Raw genomic sequence first — 26,122 nt, 5'->3', positions numbered from 1 at the left:
GGGGGAGCTGTCGGCATCCCTTGCCCTTTTCGCGGCGGCGGCGGCGGGAACCTTGGCCGCCGCCACCCGCGCGCCGTCGCAGCCCCGAGCACCCCCAGGATTGCGAACTTGTAGTGCCCCTGACCTGTGGGGCGGGGCTCTGCGCTCCTGCCCTCGGCCCGGATGGGTGTACTGGCTGGGACTTGGGTCTCCTGGAGTTAATGTCCAACTGGGGGTCTGCGGAGACCAGATCCGAGGTAAGCGGAAAAGCGGGCCGGGGTGGAGGAGGCGGGTGGTGCCTACGTCGCTGGCGGGCACAGAGGGCTGCGTGCCGCCGGAGACGCCTGGGGTGCGGTTGGACCCCAGAGCAGGCTGTGAAATTGGAAAGAAGAAAGACTAGAGGGAATCAGGGTCCCGAGAAGACAGAGGAGAGAGAGAAGTTGAACCGGAGAGAGGCTGGTCTTGCGGAGGGGCAGGTTGCCTTTCCACGTGGGCAAAGATCCCTGGTGCCCCTGCTGTCTCTAGACCCCGGAATGTACGAGGGGGCAGTTTTCCTCCCCGACTGGGCGGGACGTTCTTCTGTCAATTCCCGGGACTGTGCGGGGCTGGGGTCATCTTTGCACCCACCGCGACCGGAGAGAATCCTCTCTGGACACGCAGCTGCATAAAATCATTACTGGGAGTTTTGGTCTGTTCCCGAGGGAAAGCGCAGGCCCTGGAGGGACTGATGCAAAGGTATTGAGAGCTTAAAAACAGAGGGCCCCCTCTCCCGGCGCGGTCTTCCAAAACTACATTCCTCGCCCGTTTCGGAACCCGGGCGCTTTGCTCTATCCTAACGCCCACAACGCCAACTAACCACGCCGGTCTAGGTTAGGAGAGGGGCTCCCTGGACAGTCCAGGACCCCGGTCTCCGCCTAGAACAGACGCTTGAAACTTCCCAAGGTCTCCGCCAGGCCATCGTAGTGATTATTTTAATGACCTCTTTTTTCCTGTACTCTGTGCCACCTCCCCAATAACACCCCCTCCACTACCTTGCACCACCTCAGAGCTGATTTCGCCGAGGTTTGGTTTCCTGGCCCACCCGGTGAAAATGAACCCTCATCGGGGCGGGGAACGGCCTTTCGCCGGAACCCCCAGCCTGCTGGCGCCTCCCTAGTTTCAGCTGTGGCAAACCCACCAGCAGACCAAAACGTGCGTGCCCCGAGGTGGGGGTGCTTTCCAACCCCCTGCTCCCAACATTTTCCTCATTGGCGAGGGCAAACAAGTCTTCCGGCCCCTGCCTGCTGATACGTTAGCGCTCGCTCGACTCTTCCTCCGTATTTTGAATCGACACTTAAGTATGTATTACAAGGAAGGTGCTGCTTTCAACCTCACGCACGCACCTCTTCCCGTAAAGCCCTCCAAGTGGGAGCTGCGGCGCTTCCTCCGGGCCGGGGTCGGGGCTCGCCCTCCCTGTTCCGCCACGCCTTCGCTGTGGCGGGGTAGCGAGAGCCAGTGTCGCCTTTTCAACAAGTGACATGTGTTAGGTGTCCGGGAAGCCCGCAGCATCCCCAGCCTACTCTCGTAAGGGATTCGGGTGCCCCCAGACGTGGAACCTGGCCTCAGGCTCTTTAACAGACACCCGCTCCCCAGACTGTCTGCCGAAAGCGTCCCTCATTATTTTTCCTTCCCCCAGTCTTGGACCCAACAGTTAAGGAATAAGTTCTCTGACAGTCTAGGACACGAGGCACAGTTAAGAAGAGCAATACATCTTTCAGCAACTTCTGTCCCTACCGCAAAAGAAAACCCCGAGTTACAGGACGGCGCCCCACCCCCACCCTCACCCCCGCCCCGCGCCTCCGTTTTCTCTCCTTGAGCCCTGGACCTTGAAGGCAAAGCCCAAACAAAGCTCCTAGCCTGCCAGACACAGGAAGGTGCAGGGCACTGGCGGCGGGAGCACTCACCGGCGGGGAAACTGTCACCATGATGCGGGGATTCCGGGGAGGGGGAGTTCTAAATGCAGGATGCGGGGAAACCAGCTCAGGTTGAGGTGGGAAGAGAAAGGCTAGGAAGGGGATGGAGGGGTTGGGGCCTGAAAACAGGGGATGATGGTGAGGACATCCAGAAATCCCGGGGATAATTTGGATTTGAGGAGGATTGTAGGGGGATTGCTAGTTCACTGGTTTTATACAATACTTTAAATGACAACGCAGCCTCCCAGCCGCGTGGGCACTACGAGACTCAGGCGGTTTCTGGTGCCCCCTGGTGCTGGGAACTCAGAAGTGGCGGCCTCTGCGGGCACGCAGGCTCCCCTGCGCGTTCTTTCAGCCCCGGGCCTGGGGACCACCAGGTTCAGGCGCCCACGAGGTCCCCCGTTTGCCCTGAGGGGGACCAGCCTGTGGGGTATAAGAAGGGCTCCGACTTCTGAACGACAGTTTGGTTACCGCACGTGGCTGCTAGTTGAGAAATTAAAGGCGGCAGAAACACGTCGGGCAGATGTGCTTTGACAAAGCGATCAAGTAACAAACAGGGAAGCCGCAGGGGGTGTGGGGATTGGGTGGGGTGCCCAGACGCGCTATGAGAAAAACCGTGCTGGTAGACTCTCTGTGGGTGCCAGCCCCCAGGCCCCCTCCTCTTCATCCGCCCAACGAATCCCGGGAACTAAAGAGCCGCTCCGATTGGAGCCAGCCTCGGGGCTGCTCGGAGGGGAGAATGCACCCTCCCTGCACCGGAGAAGGTGGGAGAGCTCGTTTGGGGCCTGTGCCTCTCCCGCCGAGGGCGAGAACGGGAGCTGGGAGTCTCCTCTGGCGACACGGGGAGTTTTCCACCGTTTCCTCTTCTGTCAGCTTCGCCGCACTTCTAATTGAGGATCTCCACGTCCAATTTTAAGAGCTCTCCGTCGGCCAAGCAGGAAAAAGAGGAAAAACCCTCTTAATGTGGAAGGGAAATCTGGTGCCTCTGTCGCTTCCTGCTGGCAGGCATGGCGATTTGGAATGGCGCTTTAACCCCGCGCCTCACTTCTGCACAGGGCCGCCCGCCATTTCGCACAGGCACCCAGGCGAAGAGGCAGGAGGGCTTGCGTCCCCCCAGTCTCTACTAACGCGCCTCGCTGCGCTCATTTTGCATGGCCTAGTTGCAGCATTGCCTGGGCCGGTGCGCCCCAACCCAGAGCCTTTGATTTGTCCCGGGGTTGTAAACCAGCCCGGAGCTGCAGGTTGCCCGGAGTTCTTCCTAGTCCCTACCAAATCCCTCCCCGAGTCCAATAGCTGCGCAGCGAGACAACGGACGCCCTAGGGGTGGAAAACGTGTTGTCTCCGCAGCAGTTGGAGGTGGCAGCCGAATTAAACGCTTCACCGGGTGGCCTGCACGGACACCCGGGCGGTTGTTCTAGGTAGAGATGGGGGTGGTGGGGGGAGTGGAGAAGGGGCGGCCGCCTTCGAAAGGAAGGCGGGCGAGCCTGGGCATTAACAGAGAGGAAAGGCACCCAGGATTTTGCATTACCTGGAAACTGTCTTACTCTCTCCATGGAAAACGTTCAAGGAGATTTTCCTAAGAATCCGTTTTATTTGGCGTAGAGGAGATAATCAACTGCGTGAATCTCGAAGTTTCCACTTGAAAATCCCCTTGGAAACTGGAACGCTGGCCTTGGGAAGGTACTGGGTAATACCGCACGCTGAGGTTCCCCGGCCCCCTCCCACCTCCTAACTAGGTGGAGTTTGGCCCCGAGTTGATGGTGCCGTTTTCTCGCCCGCCCCCGGCTGCATGGCCCTCCTTTGTAGGAGTGTGAGGACTGAGAAGCCAAACAGAGCCCCCTCGCTGAGAAGAGCTGCCCCCAACCCGCGCGTTTCGTGGCCTAGGCCTTCGGGTGCTGGTGCGCCGCCGCAGCGTCCGGGACCCGGGTACAATCATCCTAGAGTGACTCTGACCGGGGCGCGGGGAGTTCGAGACTCCTCTGGGAGGGGAAGGGATTTGGGGCCGGAATCGCGCAAAACTGCAAAACTCCAGAGGTGTTCGGGTATACCACAAAGGATGAAAAATTTCAGGACAAATGCAATCCCTACCTAACAGCAATACTAAACCATTGATTGAGCGCTGACTTTATGCTCCTCTAGGCTTTTCCAAAATACGTTATTTAATGTTTATAACCTTAAGAGGTGAACTAGTATTTTAAACTGAGTTGATGCTTTGGGGAGTTATGTAACTTAACACAGATATTCCCATACCGGCCAAAAGCCTCCAAGTCTCCATTACAAATTTCTTGTTCCGACGACAAAATAGGTGGAAAGAATGACGCCCGGGGGGGGGCGACAGGTAGGGCGAGGGGTGTCACATAGCCTGCCCCCACCTGCTGAGAGCAGGATCCCGGCCCCCGGGCTGGGGTGCGCTTAATTTTATTCTAAAATAAAAGGTCAGTCGCTGACTTGTGTCGAGAGCTGGTTTTCAGGAGGCTATGGGACCCGCTGGGCGGGGAGGGGGAGTCTCTGGCTGGGGCGGAGGACACAGCGAGGGGGCTTCCCGGTCGTCCCCCAGGGTGGACTTTGCGCACCAGTACTGGGGACTAGTCAGGAATCCTGGTGTCGTCGTAGTGGGACTAGCGGGGGGCAGCGGCCCTGGTCAAAGATCTGACCCCCTGATATCGGGTGGCGAAAGAGAAGGGCAACTGGGGCTGGACACCGAGCGACAGCCGCGCCTGGGGCGCACGGGGGAGGTGAACCTGTAGGGGACTTGGAAGGGGGCGGGGATGCCCAGGGTTCCGCTGGGCCGAGGCGGCCTGGGTGGAGGGCGGTGCCGAGTTTGGACCGGGCGCCAGGACCCGCAGGGATGCCATGCCCAGGGCGGCAACCAGGCCTAATGTGCGTTCTCCCATTCTCTCGCCCGCGGGCGCAGGTGCCGCCGCTGGAAGGGACTCTAAGATGAAGTTATGTGATGTCGTGGCTGTCTGCCTGGTGCTGTTCCACACCGCGTCCGCCTTCCCGCTGCCCGCCGGTAAGAGGCCTCCCGAGGCGCCCGCTGAAGACCGCTCCCTCGGCCGCCGCCGCGCGCCCTTCGCGCTGAGCAGTGACTGTAAGAACCGTTCCCTCCCCGCGGGGGGGGGCCGCCGGCGGGCCCCCACGTACCCCCACCCGCCGCCCGCACGCACCCCAAGCCAACCGGGACCGCAGCACTGCCTCCCCGACCCGTGGGCAGAGCCGCGCTGGCGCTGCAGCCCTTCCTGGTGCGTGGCTGCTGGCAGCTGCCCAAAGGTCCCGGACGCCTAGTCTGTATATGACACGTGCAGGGTTGCCCAGCAGAGAAGGTATCAAATTTTTATGCTGTCTGTTTAGCGTTCCAATGAACAGATATTTTCCCCACCATCACCACCGCCTCCACCACCACCACCACAGGAAAACACAGTTGTCCCTTTTTCTCTGCTTCCCTATCACACACACACACACACGCGCGCGCGCGCGCGCGCGCGCGCGTTTTTTTCTTTCTTCCCAAGTCCTTTCTCTGTTTGGGTGTGTGCCCTACTGTGCTCATTTCTGAAAAACAATTGCATTTCCATCCTAAACTGCCCTTGCAAGGGAAGAGGCTGAGGTTTCACAAAACCAAGCCAGCGTCAGCGCAAACACAGAAGGTCCTCGATTTCCAGAACAAACATCTGAGCAGTGTCAAATCTGTTCAGAAAAGTTCGGGTTCTAGAAAGACTTAGGGTAAATGGTGCTAGCTGGAACTAGGCGGGGAAAGCTATAGAGTTCACTCCACATATGACAATGTTAACTCTTAGAAAAGATCAGGTTATTCATATTAGAAAATAAATCTGTGATTTTGCCTCTCAAAAATGTTTTAGATAGCACTTTAGTAGGGCATGTCAGCTATGATTTGATATAATTTACCCTCCACTCTTCAGAAGTTTATCTGTTGCATAAAGCAAAGTATGCTACATTACAAGGTAGAAGCCATTGGGGAGATATATAGGTAACAAAGGTAGAATATTTGACACAATCTCAAAATAAAGCAGTAGTGAGCTGTAGCCAGGATGTCACCCTGGCTACTCCCCTCTCCTAATACCCCTCCAGCTATTTTGCACTTGAAATATACTGTGGTCATATGCATGGTAGAAGGACCCCACAGGTCAGCTGTTTGCTAAGAGTTCCCCAATTCTGTGGCCTTGGGCTAAGAACAGGAAATGTGATGTGTCTATTTTATGCTTACTTACAACAATAAAAGCATATTTTGCCAGAAGTCCCCAAAAAGAGAAAAAGTGCATTTTTTTCCTAAGGCAAATTAAGACTTCAGGAGTGACTTAGGGTTAGTAAGAGAACATGATTGATTCCTTGAAATTAAAGTGATTATTCTAAGAGTTTCTGACAATTAGTTGTACTGTATAAACCTATTTGGTTTCAACCACACATTTCCATCTCAGTCTCTATAAATGTTTCTCCCATAGAAACTTAAATGTAAAATGCCCTTTATACCATTGTCTTCAGAACAGTGCCCATGAGAGCTAAGTGGCTTTGCATTCATTCATACAACCTAGGCCTGAGGAACAGGAACACAGCAGTAGATAATAGTTCTCTAACTAGGACAGGAAGGAGGGAAAAAGGACTGCCTGGTGCTGACGCTGATTAATTCATGGAGATTTAGTTAGCATTTCAGTACCCTGTCTACCTAGGCTTATTTAATGCTGGCTCCTGGTTCTGGCTCTGCTCTCAACTAACTGTGACTTTGGAGAAGTGATTTATTTACTTGAGAATGCAACAAACAATTTAAAACTGTACAGTAAAGGGAGACCTTTTCACTTCAAAATGCCAATGGCTATGAGATGTGACCCCTGGCTTTCATGCCCTTGCCCTAACTATCCTTTGGGAAGAGACTCATAAGAAGAGACCCCTGCACAGTGGAATAACCTGGGGAACTTTAATGACTTACTGATGCTGGGGCTCACCCTGAGAGCTTCTGATTTAATTGGCTGGGGCAGCTGGAGATTTAGATGTTCCCCAGGTGAGTCTAATGTGCAGTCAGGGTTGAATCTCTATGACCGATAATACCCTAAGAAAATCTGGGCCTCATATAAGGTACCACCAGTCACAAAGCAAGCAAGGTAGTATTAATCCTCCTGATTGGTGTATGCGTTGGGGGGGCATGTTGTGGGGAAAGGGAGATTACTTCCCTTTTCCAAAACTGATGCTAAGTCATCAATGGACAAGATTCTGACTACTCTATTTACATTTGAACCAGCAGAACATACCCAATTCTGTTTTATCTATGGGAAGACCCAGTAGATCCCAGAGGAAACTTGAAAGAGAAACGTTCCCAAAGAGAAACTGAGCTGCATTCTAAGCCAGATTGACTTCTTTCCAGGTATGTTCAATTCAGTAGCAAGCTGTCAGTGCAGGGGAGGCAGAATAATGACAGTGTGCAGACTTTTAACACTTCACCATGTCAACACACCCCTGTCGCAGAGCTGACATTTATATCCTGCGTTGTACACCATGCAACTGGTTAAGGCTTATGTAGAAAAACATTAAGTCATTCATTCCCTTTGAAAACATAAAGTACCATAAATACTGGCCACTCTTCTTTTCAAATGCTTGCAACTTAGTGATTAAGCAACAGGTCTTTCATGTCACCTTAATGTGATTCTGTGCTATTCAAAGGGGACTGGACTGTACCCCATCCACACACTCACCCTTGAGGTTGAATGTGTTCTGTTGGTTCCGATGTAAATGAAACAGCCAGAATTCTATTCCTAGGATGAACTAACCAAATAGAAATCATAATCGGCTCCCTTGCTTCCCTAGAGGTTGGCTATAAAGTATTAAATGAACTGTGGCTGCCTCCCATAGCAACTTCAAGTTTGTCTAAACTCAAGGACTTGTGATTTTCCTTTGGGGGCATCCAAGACTTTGCCCTTTAGCTCTCTTGGTTCTTTTATTTTGCTTTTTGCCAGTATCTTCCCCAAGGGGCGATTAGAGCAGGCATGAAGAATCTAGAATGTGAAACTCACAGTTGTCATAGCATGTTAGAGCTGAAAGGAAACTCCTTATGGTCCTCCAGCCTGAAGAGATAAGGCAGCTTGTCCAAGTGCCAGAGTTCTACATGGCAAGGAGGCAGGTCAGCTGAAGCTGGGACCAGAGTTTCCCCAAACCACTGAAATGTGTGCAGAGCATTCTAGGGGGAAAACACTTCTTGTGGAGGAAGGTCTTCAACTAATGAGTAAAACTATTTTGCACAAGGCTGTCAGAATTTATTAGTTAATCATAGTCACATGCCAGACTCAGCTGTGTGTGACAGCTCCAAGTGTGTTTCACAAGGGAAAGTATAAAGTGCATGTGGTTTTAAAAATCTGCGACCTAAAAGCACATGTTCATTTAACAAATAATAACTGATGTGTGCCTGCATATGTCAGGCACTGTCCTAGGTGCTAGGGAATCCTTGATACACATAATAGCCAGAAGCCCCTGCTTCATGGAAGATGCTATCTAGTAAATGGATGATGTGTGGTCCAATTTGGTAAGCTAAAACTAAACACGAAGAACCTTGGGCTGGTGAAGTGGGCATTTTGTATGACTGGGAGCCAACTAGAAGAAACATAAAAGATGGTTAAACTATAATTACAGGTAGTCCACAATTTGTTGTCATATAATGGGATTATATTCCATCAGTTTGGTAGCAAGTCACAAAATTGCCTGTAGAAACAATCCTATAAATCAAGCTCTCAAGTTTCCAGGCTAGTCCATAAAAATCTATGTAAACTATGCCATAACTGAAATATAATTCACAGCATTATTAGGCTAGAGTCTCTTCCTGAGGTTCCAGGTCCCTTAACCTGCAGAAGGAGGGCAAAGAGCGAGAAATCAGGGAGTCTCAACAAATAAGGGCTCAAAGTCATACATTCAGATCAGGCTGTGGTTTGCATCCCAGCCTTGCCACTTAATCAGCTGTTGTTACTTAACATCTCTGAAACCTCAGTTTCTTCATCTATAAAATAGGGATAATAGTATGCCTGCCTCATGAGGTTGCTGTGAAGGTTAAATGAAAGAATGCTTTGTAAAGCCCAGAGATAAGTATTATAGTGGTTATTTTGTCACCCGTCTACTTGCAATGTCCCCCTCCTCCCCTGGCCACGTACCCAATGAGCGCCTTTTCTCCCACCACAGTCTTTTACTTCAGCCTCTGCCAAGATGCTGCTCTAAATGGTGGAATTTCAAGCAGCACAACATAATACGGAGAGTGAAAGAAATGCAGTCCTGGTAGGAGGCTATTTTGGGCCCTGCAGTCATTTGGTTGGTCAGCACGTAGGCAGGTCAGTTTTGCCTGGGATTCTGCCCCTGGGTCAGCTCCCCCTGGCTCTTCCCAGTTATCCCTTCTCCAATTTTCGAAGCCCACATAGTTCCTATGGAATTTTTCCCACCAGATTCCTATGGTCATGTTAGGGAGACCCTGTTCCCCCATGGGGAGAAGGGAGACAGGTCAGACTAAGATCCTTATATGCAAGTGATAAGAGGACTGTGAATTGGATGCTACCTGTATTGAGATAGAACGTTTTTGTTTTAAATGATCCCAGCCGGATCATTTAAATTAAATTAAGGTGTTTTGTAAATCCAGTGAAAATCTTTTAGTGAACTTAGTAAACTTTCAGCCCATTGTTATCCAGCTACGGAAGGGTTTAGTGCAGCCAGATGGTTAAATGTTAAGCTTCCAAATTTAATGTTATGGGATATAGAGTTCCGAATAAATAAACACCGTTTATATTGCTTCGTATTGCTTTAGGGACGGTATGAATGAGCAAGACTATAATAAAGTAACTACCTAAGCTGGGAAGGGACTCTGCCATTTGGAAGCAAGAAATTGCACGTCAGACTTTTAGGAGGCACTGATTCCTCAATTGAGAGCTGAGACAAGCATCTCACCCTGGCCCCAGTGTAAAGACCTATTTCAAACTATTGCTCTTTAGAGGAAAGTACTTAATTTGAATTCGCCAATCTTAGGACCTTAGGCTGATCCAATAGCCGAAGAATTATGCCCAAAATATGCTACTTTTGCTGATATAAAAATAAAAGCTCTCTGGCATTTTCCCCTCCTAACATCCCTTTCATCTTTGTTTACTTAGCACTTAATGATCCATAGCACCTTTATTCAATTCAAGTACTTTTTCTTTAATGAATCACTTGAGATCAATTAAGAAGCAAGTATTAAATATCTTCCACGCATGCTAGGTGCTGTGTGGCATCTAAAAGGCAAAATTGTGAACTTAAATAGCTTATGATCTAGTTGTAAACTATGGATGGGCAGATGGGTGGGTGGGTGTGTGGGTGGGCGGGTTGTCAGACAAATAGCTATGTCTGCCACAAGGTTTACGTTAGCTGTGGTCATGGTAAGAATTCCTAGCAATGAAGTCACTGGGGTTTGGAGATCATAGCAGGAAAGGATTTGGGGGAGAGGGAGGATTTGAGCCTGTACTTGAAAGATGGGTATTAGGAAAGGGTGGGAGAGGGAAAAGAGCACATTCCAGACCAAGGAGAAGCATGGGCGAATGTGTGGCCACCATATGGGGAAGGGGCAGGTGGTGGATACTGGAGGAGGCCAGACCCATCGCCAAGAACTGGGAACAGGTGGCGGGAAGTGGTGTGAAATTTAGGATCTCTCTGTAGGTGATACCCAGTTTATGAGATGCTGTAAAATCCAGGAAAAGAAGGTGCTTGCTGTTTTTGATGGCAACGGGGTGCCACCAGAGCACCTCAAGCAGGGAGGTGGAAGCAAGTGGGATCTGGCTGCAAAGCCGGCGTGCTGCAAAAGTTACAGAAGTCCCCATGCTGCTCATGAGTGGGGTCCATAATATAGGCATCATTTTCATTTTGAAGTATTGAGCCCTTATTTTTAAAAAGCTTCTAGGCAGAGGCACACTTAAATCAACCTGTTAATCCTCAAGTAAGTGAATAGCTACAAATAAAAACTTAACATTAAAGTTAGTATTATAGCACCTCTTAGCTAGCCACCTGGTAACCCAGATTTTAACACATAGGTTTTATGTCTTGTCCTAAAGTCGAGCACATCTGAGCTCTATCAGACAAAAGGAGATATTATTGTCCCCATTTTATAGATGAAAAAAACGAGACCCAGAAAACTGCTCTAGCAAGGTCACAAATCCAGTAAGTGGTGAAGCCACAATTCAAGCCTCAAACTTCTAGTCCCAAAGCTGAGCATTTTGGCTTAACGCAGACTGTGCTCCCACATCTGCAGATTAAGGAAACAGAAACACTGGCTTGCTGAAAATACATTCACTAAACCTGAAAAGCAGATTTCCAAGAAAATCTAATGGGCGATCTAACAGAAAGAAGTAAGGAGCATTAGATTTCCATTAGGCCCTGTCTTTGATTTCTGTTTGGGCTGCAGCAGGCCTAGGCTTGTATTATTAATGGCTACTTCACAGTCCAGACCAGGGCATTTTAAAGAGAGAGACGTGAATATCTCTATGTACTCCTATAATACTGACATCTTTTGCAATGAGAGAAGTCTCCCTAACTGTTCAGGACATAGCCAGGCCTTCTCAAATGCTTGATAGGCTGACAGCATTTAGGAAGCCATTTGACAAGTATTTGGGAAGGTACTTGTTCTCAGATCACTCCCGTTCTGCCCAGGGAAAGGGAGAGTTCACATGGGTGATGGCACAAGTGCCAGACCATTGCCACAGTGGGAATAGGAGCGGGTTTGCATAGAGAGAGTTTGGGTCACCACTGGGAAACAACTATTAATAGTTAGCTCAGTAGAGACAAAACCCACTGTTGTATGGCATTAATAACTATGATGCGAAGTCGTGCTTTTAAGTTTTCAAACATTTTTTTGCTTTGCAAACCTGCAACAATAATGTTAAAAACTATTGCACACTTCTAAAGTGATTTCTACAAATTTTTATCATAAGTTTAATTGGTTGTACCAGATGTAATTTCCAGCCCATTTGGGAACTGTCTATGTGCTTTAAATATATTTTGGGCAAAATCTTGGAGCTGCAAATTTAGCTTATTCGATTCATAGACAACTATCAAATAAAACAGCCCAAATAAATTGACTTTTTGGTCAGAAAAGGCCCAATTTCATTTTCAATTCAAATACACATGTTAATATACATCCATGAAAACCATCACACTTCTAAGATCCTAACTATAAGATGAGTAGATGGATGGGTGGATGGACAGACAGGCCGATAAAGCACCAAGCCTTGCCAGGAGTGCCTGGCCAGAATGAACTATGGAACCACTGGCTTCAATATTTCCTGGTTTATTCATACGGGACTTTCCCTCAGTAGGCGTTCTTAGCAACAATGAACACCCATGTACCTTTCACCAAGACTGACCTCTTGTTAGCATTTTGCTTTTTTTTTTTTTACCTGAACCATTTGAGAATTAGTTGCAAACATACCCTTACATAGTTCAGCAGGTACCTTCTAAGAACAAGGACATTATCTCATATAACCACAATCCAGTTATCTGTCTCAGGAAATGTAATTGATACACTACTGTTAGCCAATTGATACACCACTTTCAAATTTTCCCAATTGTGGCAATAATGTCCTTTATAGTTTTTTCTTAATTGAGGATCACAAATTATACTTGATTATCATGTCTCTTTATTCTCCTTTAATCTAGAAAAGCTCCCAAGCTATTTTTCCCCATAACATTGACATTTTTGAAAAGTCCAGGCTGTCTTACCTGCTATTTTGCAGACTGTCCCTGAATCTATGTGATTGTTTCCAGGTGATTCGATTCAGATGAACATCCTCTGAATACTAAGTTCATGATAATGTGTCCTTACACCAGGAGCCACCAATATCAGCTTGTCCCCTGTACAGTGCTTCCCCATAAAATGAGTGAGGTGGGTGAGAAGTACACCTCTCTCAGTCAGGCAGGAGGGTGACTGGGAAAGGGGAACCGGTTGCAGGGGAGTTTGTAGGCAAAGCAGTACATGTGGAAACTGATTCTCTTAATTAAAACTACCTATAAGAACTGTGAAAAGTCTTTACATGCTCCCAGAAGAACACATGCCTCAGTCCGAAGACACTGATCTATGCCATCGGGGACACAAAAAAGCATTCATGGGCTGTCAAATCAGTTGATGTTTGTGTGGTTAATTTTGGGGCATTTCTAGGAACACAGATGACACAGCAGATACTCCTAAGACAGGCCTGCTGCTTCTGCCCACAGACCACCACAGAGGCCCTCTCCCCTGTGAAACAGCTAGACTAACAAGGGACCAGAGTCTGCGTCCACTTTGGGGTACTCTTGCTTTGTCTAGAGCTGGTGGAGTGGATCGTCACACTGCTACCCTCTAGGTAGACATCACTGAAGAATTATCACATACATGACAACCCTGTGGACTTATTTTAGGCACCATTTGTTAAATGCTTTCAGGCTGAAAACTTTTCTTCCATTAGGGTAAAGTTTGACTATCCCCATTTTAAGGGGCCTGTATGGTTAAGTGCCTTAGTCAGACTCTGGACGCAGGGCAGCCTGAGCCCAGCGCTCACTCTGTGACTGTGCTACAGGACAGTGTCCTGCCAGCTCAGCACACGGCTACATAACTCTTCCGGCTATGACAGAAAGTCAGCAAGGAGCAAAGTCAGAAATTGGGGTTTTATAAAGCAGTCGTGTTTGAATGATAGTTATAGCTGATTACCTGAAAGGTCTAAAATTCCAATATTCACTGGGTGGGGGTAGAAAGTCCTTCCCCACGTCTGACCACAGGATCTATGAACCAGGCTCACACAGTTGAGAACACTTTGCTTTCACCCCCTTTATTTTCCTTTCATCTTCTCTCAGTCCCTCCTCTTCCCACCCAAGTCCCTCGGGCCCTTTTACCCACTGCTTAGCTGGCCCCTGGGAAGGGCCGACGGAAGTCAAATGCAGAATCCCACGGGAATCCTGGGGGCATCTCAGGCTGTAGGCAGGGCTTTATGTGAACAAGAAGCAAAGGTTCCATTGGGGTTTCCCTCGAAAACAACCTACCTCTGATAATACGACAAGGATTATTTTTCCAAGTGTCTTTTTGTGCACTTAATTTTATTGGGTAAGCTTCTAGCCTCCCCCCATTAAGTTTTTATAAGGGAGTAGCAAGCTCATGGTGTGTACTCCTTAGCGTGGGGTGTTTATTACCGACTACCAGTGCTTTTAGCTCACACCAGGTGTGCTTGGATTAGCTAACAAATGGACACCCTGGTGGGTGTTCTCCTGACTTAAAAACAGGAGAAAGGACATTTTCTCCCCAGGGGAACTATGCTCCATCACTGTAAAGTTATTAGCATAACTATAATAACAGTATGGCGCACACAGATGGAAATCAGAGCAGGGAAATTAGAGCCTGAGTAACAAAATGCATATAGTCTGTCTCTTCCTGAGCGAGGCTTTTTTTGGCTATTTGTATTCAATGGAGTAATTTCCATTACACTTATGATAAGTTTTCTTTAAGTTGTAAGATAAAATTTCAAGATACAGTATGACTAGTAAGTGTGTGTGACATTGGTCACAGTAGGTGCAGATGAGAAATAAATAAAAGGACATTTTGGTGGGCAAAGTGGCTTTTTAAAGTATACCCAAGGCCCCTTTTTCAATATTCTGAAATGATTTCCATTCTAGCTCATCCTTTTCTTCTGCCTTGAGAGGATCCAGAAATGCTTTTTTAAAACAACAAAACACTGGTGTTTTTATAACGCAAATACTTTTCAAATAAACCCATGTCATGCCTTATTGTCAACAAACCACTGGTCATAGAGCAACTGCACCGGTAGCTCTGGCAGTGGCCACATGACTTAGTAAACTGCTTCAGCTGGTGATTATTCTTAGGAAAATAGATGCCGGTGGACCCCTCCTGAAGTTAGCCCAAGATGGTCCATCTCATGCTAGATGAATACTCTGCCCAAACTAGGAAAACAAGGATGGTCATTACATAGTGTGAGATGCATGGCATTCCAATGCTTAGTGACCTGTGGACTGCTTTTAAATTAGTTCAAATAAATGGCAAAATTAACTCTTTTAAATGAAAGCAGATGCCAAAACTTTGTAGAATTTTTCAGAGAGCTGGAACGTTCTCTCATAGACTAACACTACACATTTCAGAGGTTGCTGAAGGTCATAGAAGAGCAAGGGTCGACAGTTTCCAAGACAAGCTGTGAGGCTCTCATGAACGATTTGGTAGCAGTTGCCGTGGGTCGTGAGCTGGGTATGACCTAAATATGCTTGAAGGAGCAAAAACAGAAATGAATAGAGACTTTAAGAAAATGCCAAGTTTAGTGTTTGATGTTGGGGTGTTGGAGACTGAAGAATTACAGCACGTTGTCCTAGGATGTCCTCGCAGAAGTCATTGGCTCCATCTTTACCTTTACAGATAGAGACTGAGGTCTAAGGATGTCTCCCCACTAGAACCTGGGTATTTTGAGACTCAAATACAGGGCTTTCTGCACATCCTTTCACCTCTCCTCAGTAGGGCTTAGGAAGATGATGAGTTGACAGACATTTGGTGGTGATTATTTCAAAAGTAACTGAGACATTGAGTCAAAGGGTAAGCTGAAAAGGTTAAGAACTGCTAGAACCTAAACTACCTCTGTGGGGTTTCATGGGGCCCCTGATGGTGGTGGCTGAGCAGAGTACTGCCAGGGCATTAGCCAAGGCAGTCCCCTCCGTGACAGAGGTGACTGAAAGCGAATGTCTGGCAGCACTTTCCCACCAAGACTTAGACTGTCCGCATCTTAGGGGTTTAGCCCTGGGAAGGGCCCCAGAGAGGGTCTGGTTGACCTTAGAAGGGTTAAGAGACTAGGCCAAGGTCACAAGGCTGGGCAGGGACTGACCCTGGGCTGGAATCTCAGGCTGTGTCCTCTCCAGCTCGGCCTCATCATTTGGTGCCAGAGTGCGTTTGAGGAGCTTCCGGAGATGGGGCCTCTCTGTCTGAATCTGCCGCCACCCTTGGCTGCCGGTTTTCCGGTTTTAACTGGGAAAACGCCAGATCTGCCTGACAGTGATATGCAAGAACCAGGACATGGGAGAGATGCCCCTGAAAGCCATGGCTTTTCCCTTTTTGGAGACAAATTATCTTATTCTGTGGCCCATGGCAGCCTAATTTTAGAATCTAATCGATGTACCTCAGCTCATACTGAATTTTCCCAAAGAAGTGTACTTCTCGTTTCGTGTTCTGAATTTGGTTAAGTGTGTACAGCATGTGTGCAGCTGAAATCAGCGTATCTTACATTTGTTCCAGAGTACATTCCAATATGCCTCAAGAACATGAAAGCTACACAGTAGTAGAGTGTTTACTTAAAAACAAACAGATGGCATGCAACTTCGAAACCAAACCAAGTCCACATTTTCAAGCCATGTGGCCTTGGGCAAATAGTGATCTTCCCTGAGCCTCAGTTTCTAATCTGTAAAGGGGAGATAATATGCGATCCCTATGTTAGCCTTGCAGGGATCGCATCGGATTTAAAGTTAATGTTGTGTGAAAGTGGACATCCATGCCACCTTTATATTGGTAATATTTTTAAGTCCATCAAGGAAGCTGTTATTTAAATATAGAATGATGAAATTTTGTAGTTGTAGAATGACAATATAAAGGTAAGACTCTATCATGTAGTTCTGGTAGTATTGCAATAGTCATGAAAGAAAATCATATTTCTATCTTATTAAAAAGTAAAAATAATTTATTCTAAAAAAATGACATTTGTTGGGAATTTTCTCAAGGAGCTATATCAATCTTAGGCTGATCTTTTCATATAAATATGCGTGTGTGATTGTATACCTACGTGTGTGTGTGTATGAGGTTGCTCCCAAAAACCTCAATAGAGAGACAGAGAGAATTTTCATTTTTCATATAGTTGGTCTACAGAGCACTTTGTACGTTACTGAGGTACCGGTAGGCAAAGAATATCAGATTAAATGTCCCCCACGCCAGGGGGTTTTCCACGTGCCTCCTGTCTGCTGACAGCCTTTCAGAGGACGCTCTCCCTGTGAGGATGGGCTCCCCAGCACCTCAGCAGCCCCAGGCACAGCACCCCCAGGGCCTAGCCCATCCCAGAACAGGCACTACCTGGAGTGAGAACATCCGGGCACTCGTTCTAGATGCACCTCTCACCTGTGTGGCCTTGGTTTAGGCAATAGCTCACCTGTGTGGACCTCCGCGGATTAACCCTTGCCCTTGCAATACACAGAAGCTGGATGCTTTACAGTGAAGTACAGAGGCTGGTCCTCCCCCGAGCAAGAAACACCTGGGCCTTCTCTCTGTGGCCCCCATGTCCTTGAGGCTAGCTCTCGGCCACAAGATGGCTCCCTTAAGAGAAAACCGCCGTGGGTACCAGCGTCCAGGCCCCTCTTTCCTGGGACCTTCAGAGCCTCAGAGACCTTCCCTCTGTCCTCAGAGCCCACTTCCACTCTGGGTAAGGGGTTATCTCCTTGCCACTTTACACACACCCTCTTGGGCCCACGGGTTAAAGACAGGTTGAAGGCCAGCTTGGCCCCGTCAGCCTCACGAGGGTGAGAAGAGAGACGACCCAATATGAGTATAAAAGGACCCCTTTGATTAAAATATAATCAACCTGTACCATTTTTAAGAGAAATCTAACATTTAGGGGAATACCCTATCCAGCGAATGCCAGCCTAACCAAGATAATGTTTTGAATTATGTACCCTTTAGTTTGGCTACTACAGGGAATACTTTGAGGCCTCAAGGTCGCCCCTATAAAAACTCAATTAGCTTTATAAAATAGTCAATATCTCAGTCCTTTGTTCTTGAGGTGACGTATTTTTCTCCCCATAATCAAGGGAAGCAAAATCTCTGCCGTGAACGGTTTGTTCTTAGAGTCATGCCCTGGTACAAGGATTCATTTGTTTAAATAACACTGTTTATACAAAGGGCATATCAAAGTTAAAATAGTTTAAATAGAATAATGCCAAAAATATTTGGTTGCACCCTGAATGGTGACTGAAATGCATTTGTGCATTTTGATTTTTCAAAAACTTTAGCTTTTAAAGTTGGACGTGTTTTCCAAGATCTCTCCCTCTCTCCACATGGGTCTGGGAAATTAGCAAGTGTTTGACCTTTTTAAAAAAATGATGCTCCTCTTTTGTGGTTTGCAAGTATTTTGCTATCAAAGTTAATATTAATGAGGGCTGCTTATGTAGCTGACACCCTGCCAAGCCCTTAATAGGATGAAGAAGAAAGCGATGCGACATTAAGTCTTAATTTAGGGAACTAATCCAAACCCAAACACCTTTCCCCTCAGCTTGGTGAATTCCTGAAAGATTGAGGCGGCCACAGGCTTCTTGGTTCATCGCGGGGAGCTTACTTGCCTGGGCTGGGTTCAAGGCCTCTGAAGAATTTTTAGGGACAGGCTCAGTGAGATGCATGGCTCTTGATGCCCCCCAAATGCCTAATGTTGATAAGCATCAAAACGCCTAGAATTAGGAATTTAGTTGGAAGAAACGGGAGTATTTGCTCTGTGGTTTGGAAAATACAATCTTGCCTTTTTCTGGTTTCCAAAATTGTTATCCATGTAAAACTTTCCACTTAAACATTTTTTTTTTGCTCTATTTTTCAAGGAGAAGAAAGGGGAGGAGGGGAACCTTTCAGCTCAATAAGAATCACCTGTGGCCTGAACTAGGGGCTTAAATAAATGTCAACATTAACAACAAGGTATGAGGGAGATTCTCCCATCAAAAGGAGCAGTTCTCATTAGGGACACCCGTCAGTTTAACACATCAAACATTTATTGACTGCTTCCCAGGAGCCAGGAAGCCTTTTAATTCCGGGTTAATCTGTTCACCACCTCATCCAAAGCCTAAGTGGTTGGTGTATTCACACTGCCACACGCATCACCCTGAAAAGGCCAGGTGGAATTTAAAATAAAGGAAAAGGGACTAAACGGTCTCATAAGGAAGTATAAGTGTGTCCCAAACATTATTTAGGACTGTCATATTAAAAATGTATTCACTATTTGTCCAAAATTCAAATTTAACTACGTGTTCTATATTTTATCTGGTAAGCAAAGCCAATGGACTAAACTATGCAGTCAAAATGTCTTAAAAAAGAGGGAAAATGGTTTTCCGGAACTTTGAAAGTATCTGGCAATAAATAAGAACATTATAAATGCTGATTCAAATCATTATTGTAACTCTAGTCACATAAAATTATGTAATTTATCATGTAATATAAATTAATGAGTCTCTAAACCAGTGTAAGTTGAACTTTTGTAACTCAAATGTTTTCCCATTAGTTTATGTTAAAATTTTGGTAATGTTTCATCCTCATGTCTTATTAATTTGCAGTTGATTCTTTGTCAACTTTAACTTGCTATGTTCTCAGCTTTTTAATTAGTGGTCTATTCAGGAATTCTTAAATGGCTCAGGGGACCCCAGCATGTGAGTCCTTCTGTAAAACAAAGATCTTTTTTAGAATTTGAAGACTTTTTTTTTCGTATTTTGATTAATCACCCCTAATATATCAGTTTTAGAAGTTCAGATTCTGTACAAGTATGGATTTTGGAAACTGAGCACTGAGCACACCTGATTTCTTCTTTTATAGCTTATTATTCAAAGAAATAAGAAATAGCATAAGCAGCTCAGTTTTCAAAATGCGTAGTTCATTTCTTTATGAGACTGAAGTAGTTCATTTCTTTAAATCACAGTGATTTAAAGTTTGTTGTTGTTTTGTTGTTTTTTAAGAAAAAAGAAAACTTCCTAAGGAAGTCCACTTAGAAAGTGGTTCAGAGTAAATGACAAATTCAGAATACTCTCCGCCTCTTCCAGACCTCCTTGGGAAAATGTTACCCCCAGAGAACATGAGCCCTATCTGTACAGGCAGGATCAAGGAGGCATTGAGAACTAATGCTTTAAAGCTGCAGGAAGCTGGCCTGGGAGGGAAAGTCAGCTTGGGGATGGTTATTCAGCTCTCAGGAGGGAAATGGCTGTGCCATTCAGGACATCGCCCACTTCCTATGTGATGTGGGTTGTTTATTTTGGAGCCTTTTGTTTCATAATGGTGTCGTTTACAGCTGAAGTCCAAGTGTCCCCTTGAAAAATTGACTCTTTCGCCCTTCTTAATGTGACCTAAATTTATTCAAAAATTATCGAGGGCCTCCAGGGACCAGGTCCTATTGTAAGCACTTGGGATCCGTTGGTGAGCAAGCCAAGCAAAGGTCCCTGTCTCCTGGAGTTCGTATTCTGTCAGAGAAGACAGACAATAAATCACAAATATAAATGAGTTATACCATGTGTTGGAAGGTAGTAAACATTATTGTGGGGAGAGAAGAGGAGGACAGGAGGGTCTGGATTTGGGCTTGGGGAGGAACTGCATTTTAAACAGGGAGGTCAGGGTGGGGACATTTGAGACAAGAGTTGAAGGGGATATGGGAAGTGAGCCACTGGGTGCTCTGAGGAACAACTTCCAGGCGGAGAGTAAACAGCCCTGAGTCCCTGCTTGTGTCCGAGTCTGACTTGTGATTCTCAACCCACCATGATTTTGCTTCCAGGGGACATTTGGCAATGTCTAGAGGCACTTAATTTCACTACTGGAATAGGAAAGGGATACGACTGGCATTTCTTGAGTAGAGGCCAGGGATGCTACTAAACACCCTACAATGCACAGGACAGCCCCCCACAACACAGAATGATCCAGCCCAAATGATCAGTAGTGCTGAGGTTGAGAAACCGTGTCTGAGGCACAGTGAGGAGAAGAGACGCAGAGGATGAAATCAGAGGTAGCAAAGGCTGGGGGAGAGGCGGTGGTCAGGCCAGGTGGGGCCCGAGGAGCTTATGGACGTTGGCTTTTCCTCCCAGAGAAATGGGGAGTGTTTGGAGCAGAGGGGAGACATGAGCTGCATTAAAAGTTTTAGGAGTGTTGTTCTGACTGTTGGGTGGAAAACTGACTGAAGGATGGTAAGGCTGGGGTGAGGCAGTTCAGCGGCTGTTGAGGTTATCCAGGCAAGAGATAATGGGGCCCAGACCAGGGTGGGAGCAGCTTCCTGACTTCTGTGCAGCAGAACCATCCAAGGCCAAGTTTTAGATGTCAGGCAGCAAGGTGCTCTGGGTATTTCACACAATCCCCACTCTATTCATTACGATGTGCCATATATTTTACATATATTATCTATCTATGTGGTTAAGTAGCCTTCGCTGTATTTTTTTTTATACAATAGGATACCTGATATCTGTTTTAACAATCAGTTCATGACAAAACAATTTGATGTGGGTGAGGCACAATGTAACCCTTCTCTGCTTTAACATGGTCTTGGCAAAAACACATTCATTCACCCTTACTAACAACTCTTTTGTGGTAAATTTCTTTAAGCCATGTATAACCCTAAACATACTAAATTAACTGAAAATGGGATGAGGGGAGCGTGAAAGGTCTAGTACCTAATAAACAGGTGTTTGAATTGCCTTCCTCTTTTAGAAATGTATTAAATTGTTCAAATAGTTAGTCTTCTCTTACTTGATCAGCCAAAGCAAATGCTGAAACACAGCAGAAAACACCAGGAGATAGCTAATTCCCGCTTTTACCCAAAGGTCTCAAATATCTTAGCAGCATTGCCTCATCATTCCTCCCTGTGATGGTCTTAAAGTACATGTCTTATCCTGTTTGCAACCGAAGACAGTGGGAGTCGTGTGACAGCTTGTGTGACAGCCTGCAGCAGAGGCTGGACCCTATCCTGGGGGTCAGGCTATATCTATTCCACAAACAGCATCTCATTCCACTTATTGCTAAGACACATTTCCATGTCATCCGACAGTATTACCATATTTTTTAACTCATGCTATTCTAAGGAAGTGGTAAATTAGTCCCTTTGTTAATGAAAAGTACACTGTTTGTCAGTCTCTTAATGTTTTTTAAAATATAGTTGAGTTCATGAACTTTTCAAAATAGTTCTATCAAAATGGTTCTTCTCCCACTCAGCCATGCAGAGGTGTTAAGTCAAGGTAGATTTCAGGGAAGAGACCTGGGTATTTCCGATGAAAGCAGCCATGTTGGAAGACTTCCCGCTCCAGGATGATCCTCTCTTCAGGATTTCCAAAGTATGGCCCATGGATCACCTCCTTCAGAATTCCTCCCGGGCTTGTTAAAAATACAGGCTCTTTGGCCTCTCCCCTAAGGGTAGTGATCTGCATCTCACTGAGCATCCCAGCTCATTCTCATTCACACTCGCAGTTACAAACCACTAACTGCTCTACACTATGTTATTAAACAAGAAAAATGGCCTGCCGGGATCAGCCTGCTCACAGCAACCTCCATACAGACTTGTTAAAAATGGCAGATGTTAGTCCAATGAAGACGCTTATAAGAATTTATTTTCCACAAGAAAGTGTGTCACCCACCATGTTAGTCTCCCCTTTCAACTGAATAATTTTCCTTCTGTGGAGTCTTGGAGGGTGCATTTTAGCCTCTGTTCTTGGGGGATTACAGCAGTCGCTTAGTTCTATAGGCCGATAGTTTCGCTGTGGGTCCAGTCGGGGCCGACTTTAGGAGACACTTTGATCTAGAAGACGGCTTGAAATGATCATTGCTGTTGTCTCACGTGACCGTTTCTGTTTTCTTGTTGAACAGCAAATATGCCAGAGGATTATCCTGATCAATTTGATGATGTCATGGATTTTATTCAAGCCACCATTAAAAGACTGAAAAGGTCACCAGACAAACAAATGGCAGTGCTTCCCAGAAGAGAGCGGAACCGGCAGGCTGCCGCTGCCAACCCGGAGAATTCCAGAGGGAAAGGTCGGCGAAGTCAGAGGGGCAGAAATCGGGGTTGTGTCCTCACTGCCGTCCATTTGAATGTCACTGACTTGGGTTTGGGCTACGAAACCAAGGAGGAACTGATTTTTCGGTACTGCAGCGGCTCCTGTGAGGCCGCTGAGACAGTGTACGACAAAATATTAAAAAACTTATCCAAAAGTAAAAGACTGGGGAGTGACAAAGTAGGGCAGGCCTGCTGCAGACCCATCGCCTTTGATGACGACCTGTCATTTCTAGATGATAACCTGGTTTACCATATTCTAAGAAAGCATTCCGCTAAAAGATGTGGATGTATCTGACTCCGGCTCCAGAGACTGCTGTGTATTGCATTCCTGCTACAGTGCAAAGAAAGGGACCAAGGTTCCCAGGAAATGTTTGCCCAGAATGGAAGATGAGGACCAAGGATGCAGAGGAGGAGGAGGAGGAGGAGAGGAAGGCAGCCATTGTGGGAGCCTGGTAGAGGGAGATCCAGCTACAGCAAACTGGACAGGAGAAAGAAAGCCGCCATCCGGATTATCCCGGAGGGCAGCCAATGCCACCAGAAGCTCAGGGCTGGTGTCCCCGGTTGGGTATTGCCATTGTTTCATCGGATACAGTCCACCATCACCGGTCACAGGCGCAGTTGCGGATGCACTTGAAACCAAACCAGTGTATCTCCTGTGGTTTGTTTTCACATGTCTGGAGACACCGGGGAAAAGTAAGCCTGGTGTCATTCCTTGTCATGACGTTTTTACTGCTGAAAGCAAGAAAGGTTTATTTTTCTGTCACTCAGTGGAGACATACCCCGGAAAAGAGGGGGCGGGGGGAAAAAAAGCAAAGACACGAGAGAGTAACCTTTGAATTGGAAAGTTGAGGCCTGAGGTTTACTACAACCAGCGTGTTGTGAATGGCTGGTGATTGTTTTTGAACATGGTGTGTGGGGTGGGAAGAAGTTGGCTAGGAACCAAAAAAGGCTGTCCTCATGACTAAAAAACAACCTGAAGGTATTTCCTTTATGTCCTTGGAAACAGGAAACCAGTTGTGGTTTTCGGCAGCATTCTTGCAGGAGAGCAAGTGGGAAAGGCCACCCGCTCATGGGGGCAGGGAGACCCACCGGCCTGTCCGTTTACAGAGAGACAGATGTTACATACGCCCCAGCTCCGTTTATGCGTGGTCACCAGTGACCAGAGAAGCTACTCGATGCAATGCATCTGTTTCAGATACAGAAATATAGAGAAGATATTTATTGAGATTTAAGTTATTGTTATTTATTACCGTTCACTAATGAGTTTCTCTTTTTTTTCCCCTTATTTATTAAAGTTTCTTTTCAAAGGTGCCAAAGTATATGTGCTCGCAAAATGCAAAGAAAGGTGACAAAGGAAATTTTAATTGGGAACAAGGGTCCATGCTTTTCAAAGTATTAAAATGTTTTTCGCTAGGCAAAAATCACTTACTTTACCTTTTTTAGACAAGCCCTCGTTAACTTCCCCAGATTTCAACATCTTCCCTAGTTTTCTTTTTAACAAAAGAAATGTGTCTGAAGGAATGTTTCTGACAGGAACGTTTCCTTTTCGGGAGCCATGTGCAGAGACCATTGGCACTTGGTTTTACTTCTTCATTGCTCCATCTCTGAAGAGAAATGCCATATGCTCCATTTTCTGTTGTGTTTAAGCTCTTACTCCCCTCCACATATATCTATTTATGGTATGCATAACCATATATATGAAAGGTTAAATTCTTTTAGTAGGCAGTCCTGGATTCAATGTTGACCTGAAAGTAAAAATCCTGTCAGGTAGCAGGGGTCCACCCTGAGTGGAGGCTCTTCCTCCATCCTTCCACCCACTGTTCCTGAGAAACAGGCTGGTGCGCTGTGCAGCCAGGGAGCACGCTGCTGGCCTTCCAGGAGTGAGGTCTGCTGGTTGCTGTAAACCCGCATTGGCTGTCATCTCAGGACAATAGTTGCTGTTCCTGTACACCCGATCCCTTCCTGGGAAGAAGGTGGCCCAGAAGGGTGGATGGGAAGACGTGTCTGGCCTGGCCACACACCAAGGCTCGAGCTCCTAGAGTGTACCACCTTTATGATGAACGTCTTCAGAAGGGAGAAAGCTAGGGTGGGAACAACCACCTCATATGTGCCCTAGATCATGGATTTGCCTGACAGCCGACCCATGCACAATGCACGAAGCCTTATAATAGAGCTTGTTACATACTTCATAAAAGGGACTTTTATCAAGGAGATAAAAATCAAGGAGATTATCACTACCTTCAAGGCTAGTCACCCAAAAGTATGACAGGTTTAGCAATTAAATGACTTTAAGGGCCTCCCTCAAATAATCATGTTAATTTTACAAAGTAACCAAGAGGCGGTAGTTACCACACATCCCTTCCCCTCAGCCCCAAAAGACCCAAGTTTCCATCGTTCTGCCCCTTTCTGTCCTTTCTGCTCCCCTTGCACGACTCGGAAATAGAGGAAAATGCCTCCCTCCCCCTCTCCTGGGGCCAGAGCGGGACCTTGCTCAGCAAGGAACAGTCTGCTCAGAACAGTGACAGACAAAGCAGTCTGGTCATTCAAGCACAATTTGACATCGCCCCAGGATCATCTGTCCCATTCAGACATCCTGGCAGGTTTGGTGGCTGGTATCTCCAGGTATCAACTCAGTCAGCCCCTAGCTCCCCATGGAGAGTCACTGCCCAGAGAGGCTCTAGGATTCAGTGGGTGTTGACAACTGGTTCCCAGCGTCACCTACACACCATAAGCAGGTTTTAACTGAAGCCAATCACTCTACCAAATCCACAAAAGGGTAAAGTTTGTGATTTTTCTTAATCGTTACAATTACCACCTGATCCAGTAAGGAGTGCACTTCTTTGGAAGTTCTGACTTCTCTGTCGGTCGTTTGTGTTATTCAACCAAAGTTCTCTACAGACTTTATTTTTGTACAATATCATTTTGTAACTTTTTACAAATAAAAACTCATTTCTATTGCTTTCTATACTTCCATACTTCCTCGCGTGCCCGGGGACCATGGCTGGGCCAGACAACCATCCACAAGGATTTATTATCAGCCAGCCATGGGTTAGAAGGCCATCCCCTTCACCACACAGCCCATTGGTTGGTCAATAGCCTTGCCCATAAACTCTCCACAACCATTCACCATCCAGGTGGGGAAAAACTTGCAAAATCATTCTGCATTTATTCACTCAGCAAAAACTTATGTTTTGCCTATACTATGCCAGGCACTCACTTGCTCAGGGCACCAGCCACCCAAAAGTGGCCAAAGCAAAAATCTCCACCTTCATGGATTTGATATTTTATCTGAGTGGAGCTAGACGATATTCAATAAAGTAAAACTATGTGGTAACCAAGTGATGATAATTGCTATAAAGAATTCCAACAAGATATTATAACAGAAAACAACAGGGAGCCTTCTTTAATTAGAGG

The 26,122-nt window shown here is 46.6% G+C and overlaps 1 protein-coding gene across 3 annotated transcripts; it reads left to right on the top strand.

Annotated features, from left to right (window-relative positions):
• Positions 1 to 138: 138 nt before the first annotated feature.
• On the top strand, positions 139 to 25,612 carry GDNF (glial cell derived neurotrophic factor). Of its 3 annotated transcripts, none has more exons than XM_019650730.1 (3): positions 139 to 236; positions 4,846 to 5,022; positions 22,519 to 25,612. In XM_019650730.1, the coding sequence occupies exons 2-3, from the start codon at positions 4,872 to 4,874 to the stop codon at positions 23,001 to 23,003; spliced, it is 636 nt and encodes a 211-aa protein (XP_019506275.1). In that variant the 5' UTR covers positions 139 to 236; positions 4,846 to 4,871; the 3' UTR covers positions 23,004 to 25,612. The 3 variants fall into 3 exon arrangements, with proteins under 3 accessions (XP_019506275.1, XP_019506273.1, XP_019506274.1); XM_019650728.1 differs by lacking the exon at positions 139 to 236 and adding an exon at positions 3,542 to 3,611; XM_019650729.1 differs by lacking the exons at positions 139 to 236; positions 4,846 to 5,022 and adding an exon at positions 7,216 to 7,302.
• The last annotated feature ends 510 nt before the right edge of the window (positions 25,613 to 26,122 follow it).

Source organism: Hipposideros armiger, unplaced genomic scaffold (assembly GCF_001890085.2).
Source record: "Hipposideros armiger isolate ML-2016 unplaced genomic scaffold, ASM189008v1 scaffold_146, whole genome shotgun sequence".
In the NCBI taxonomy this organism is placed as follows: domain Eukaryota; kingdom Metazoa; phylum Chordata; class Mammalia; order Chiroptera; family Hipposideridae; genus Hipposideros; species Hipposideros armiger.
This window is presented reverse-complemented; position numbering and strand designations above follow the sequence as displayed.

What these genes read in the sequence shown, in the direction of transcription:
- GDNF (XM_019650730.1), top strand. Translation starts at nt 4,872, where the DNA reads ATGAAGTTATGTGATGTCGTGGCTGTCTGCCTGGTGCTGTTCCACACC. An exon ending in CTTCGCGCTGAGCAGTGACT is followed by an intron (nt 5,023 to 22,518) that starts GTAAGAACCGTT and finishes CTTGTTGAACAG; the next exon opens with CAAATATGCCAGAGGATTAT.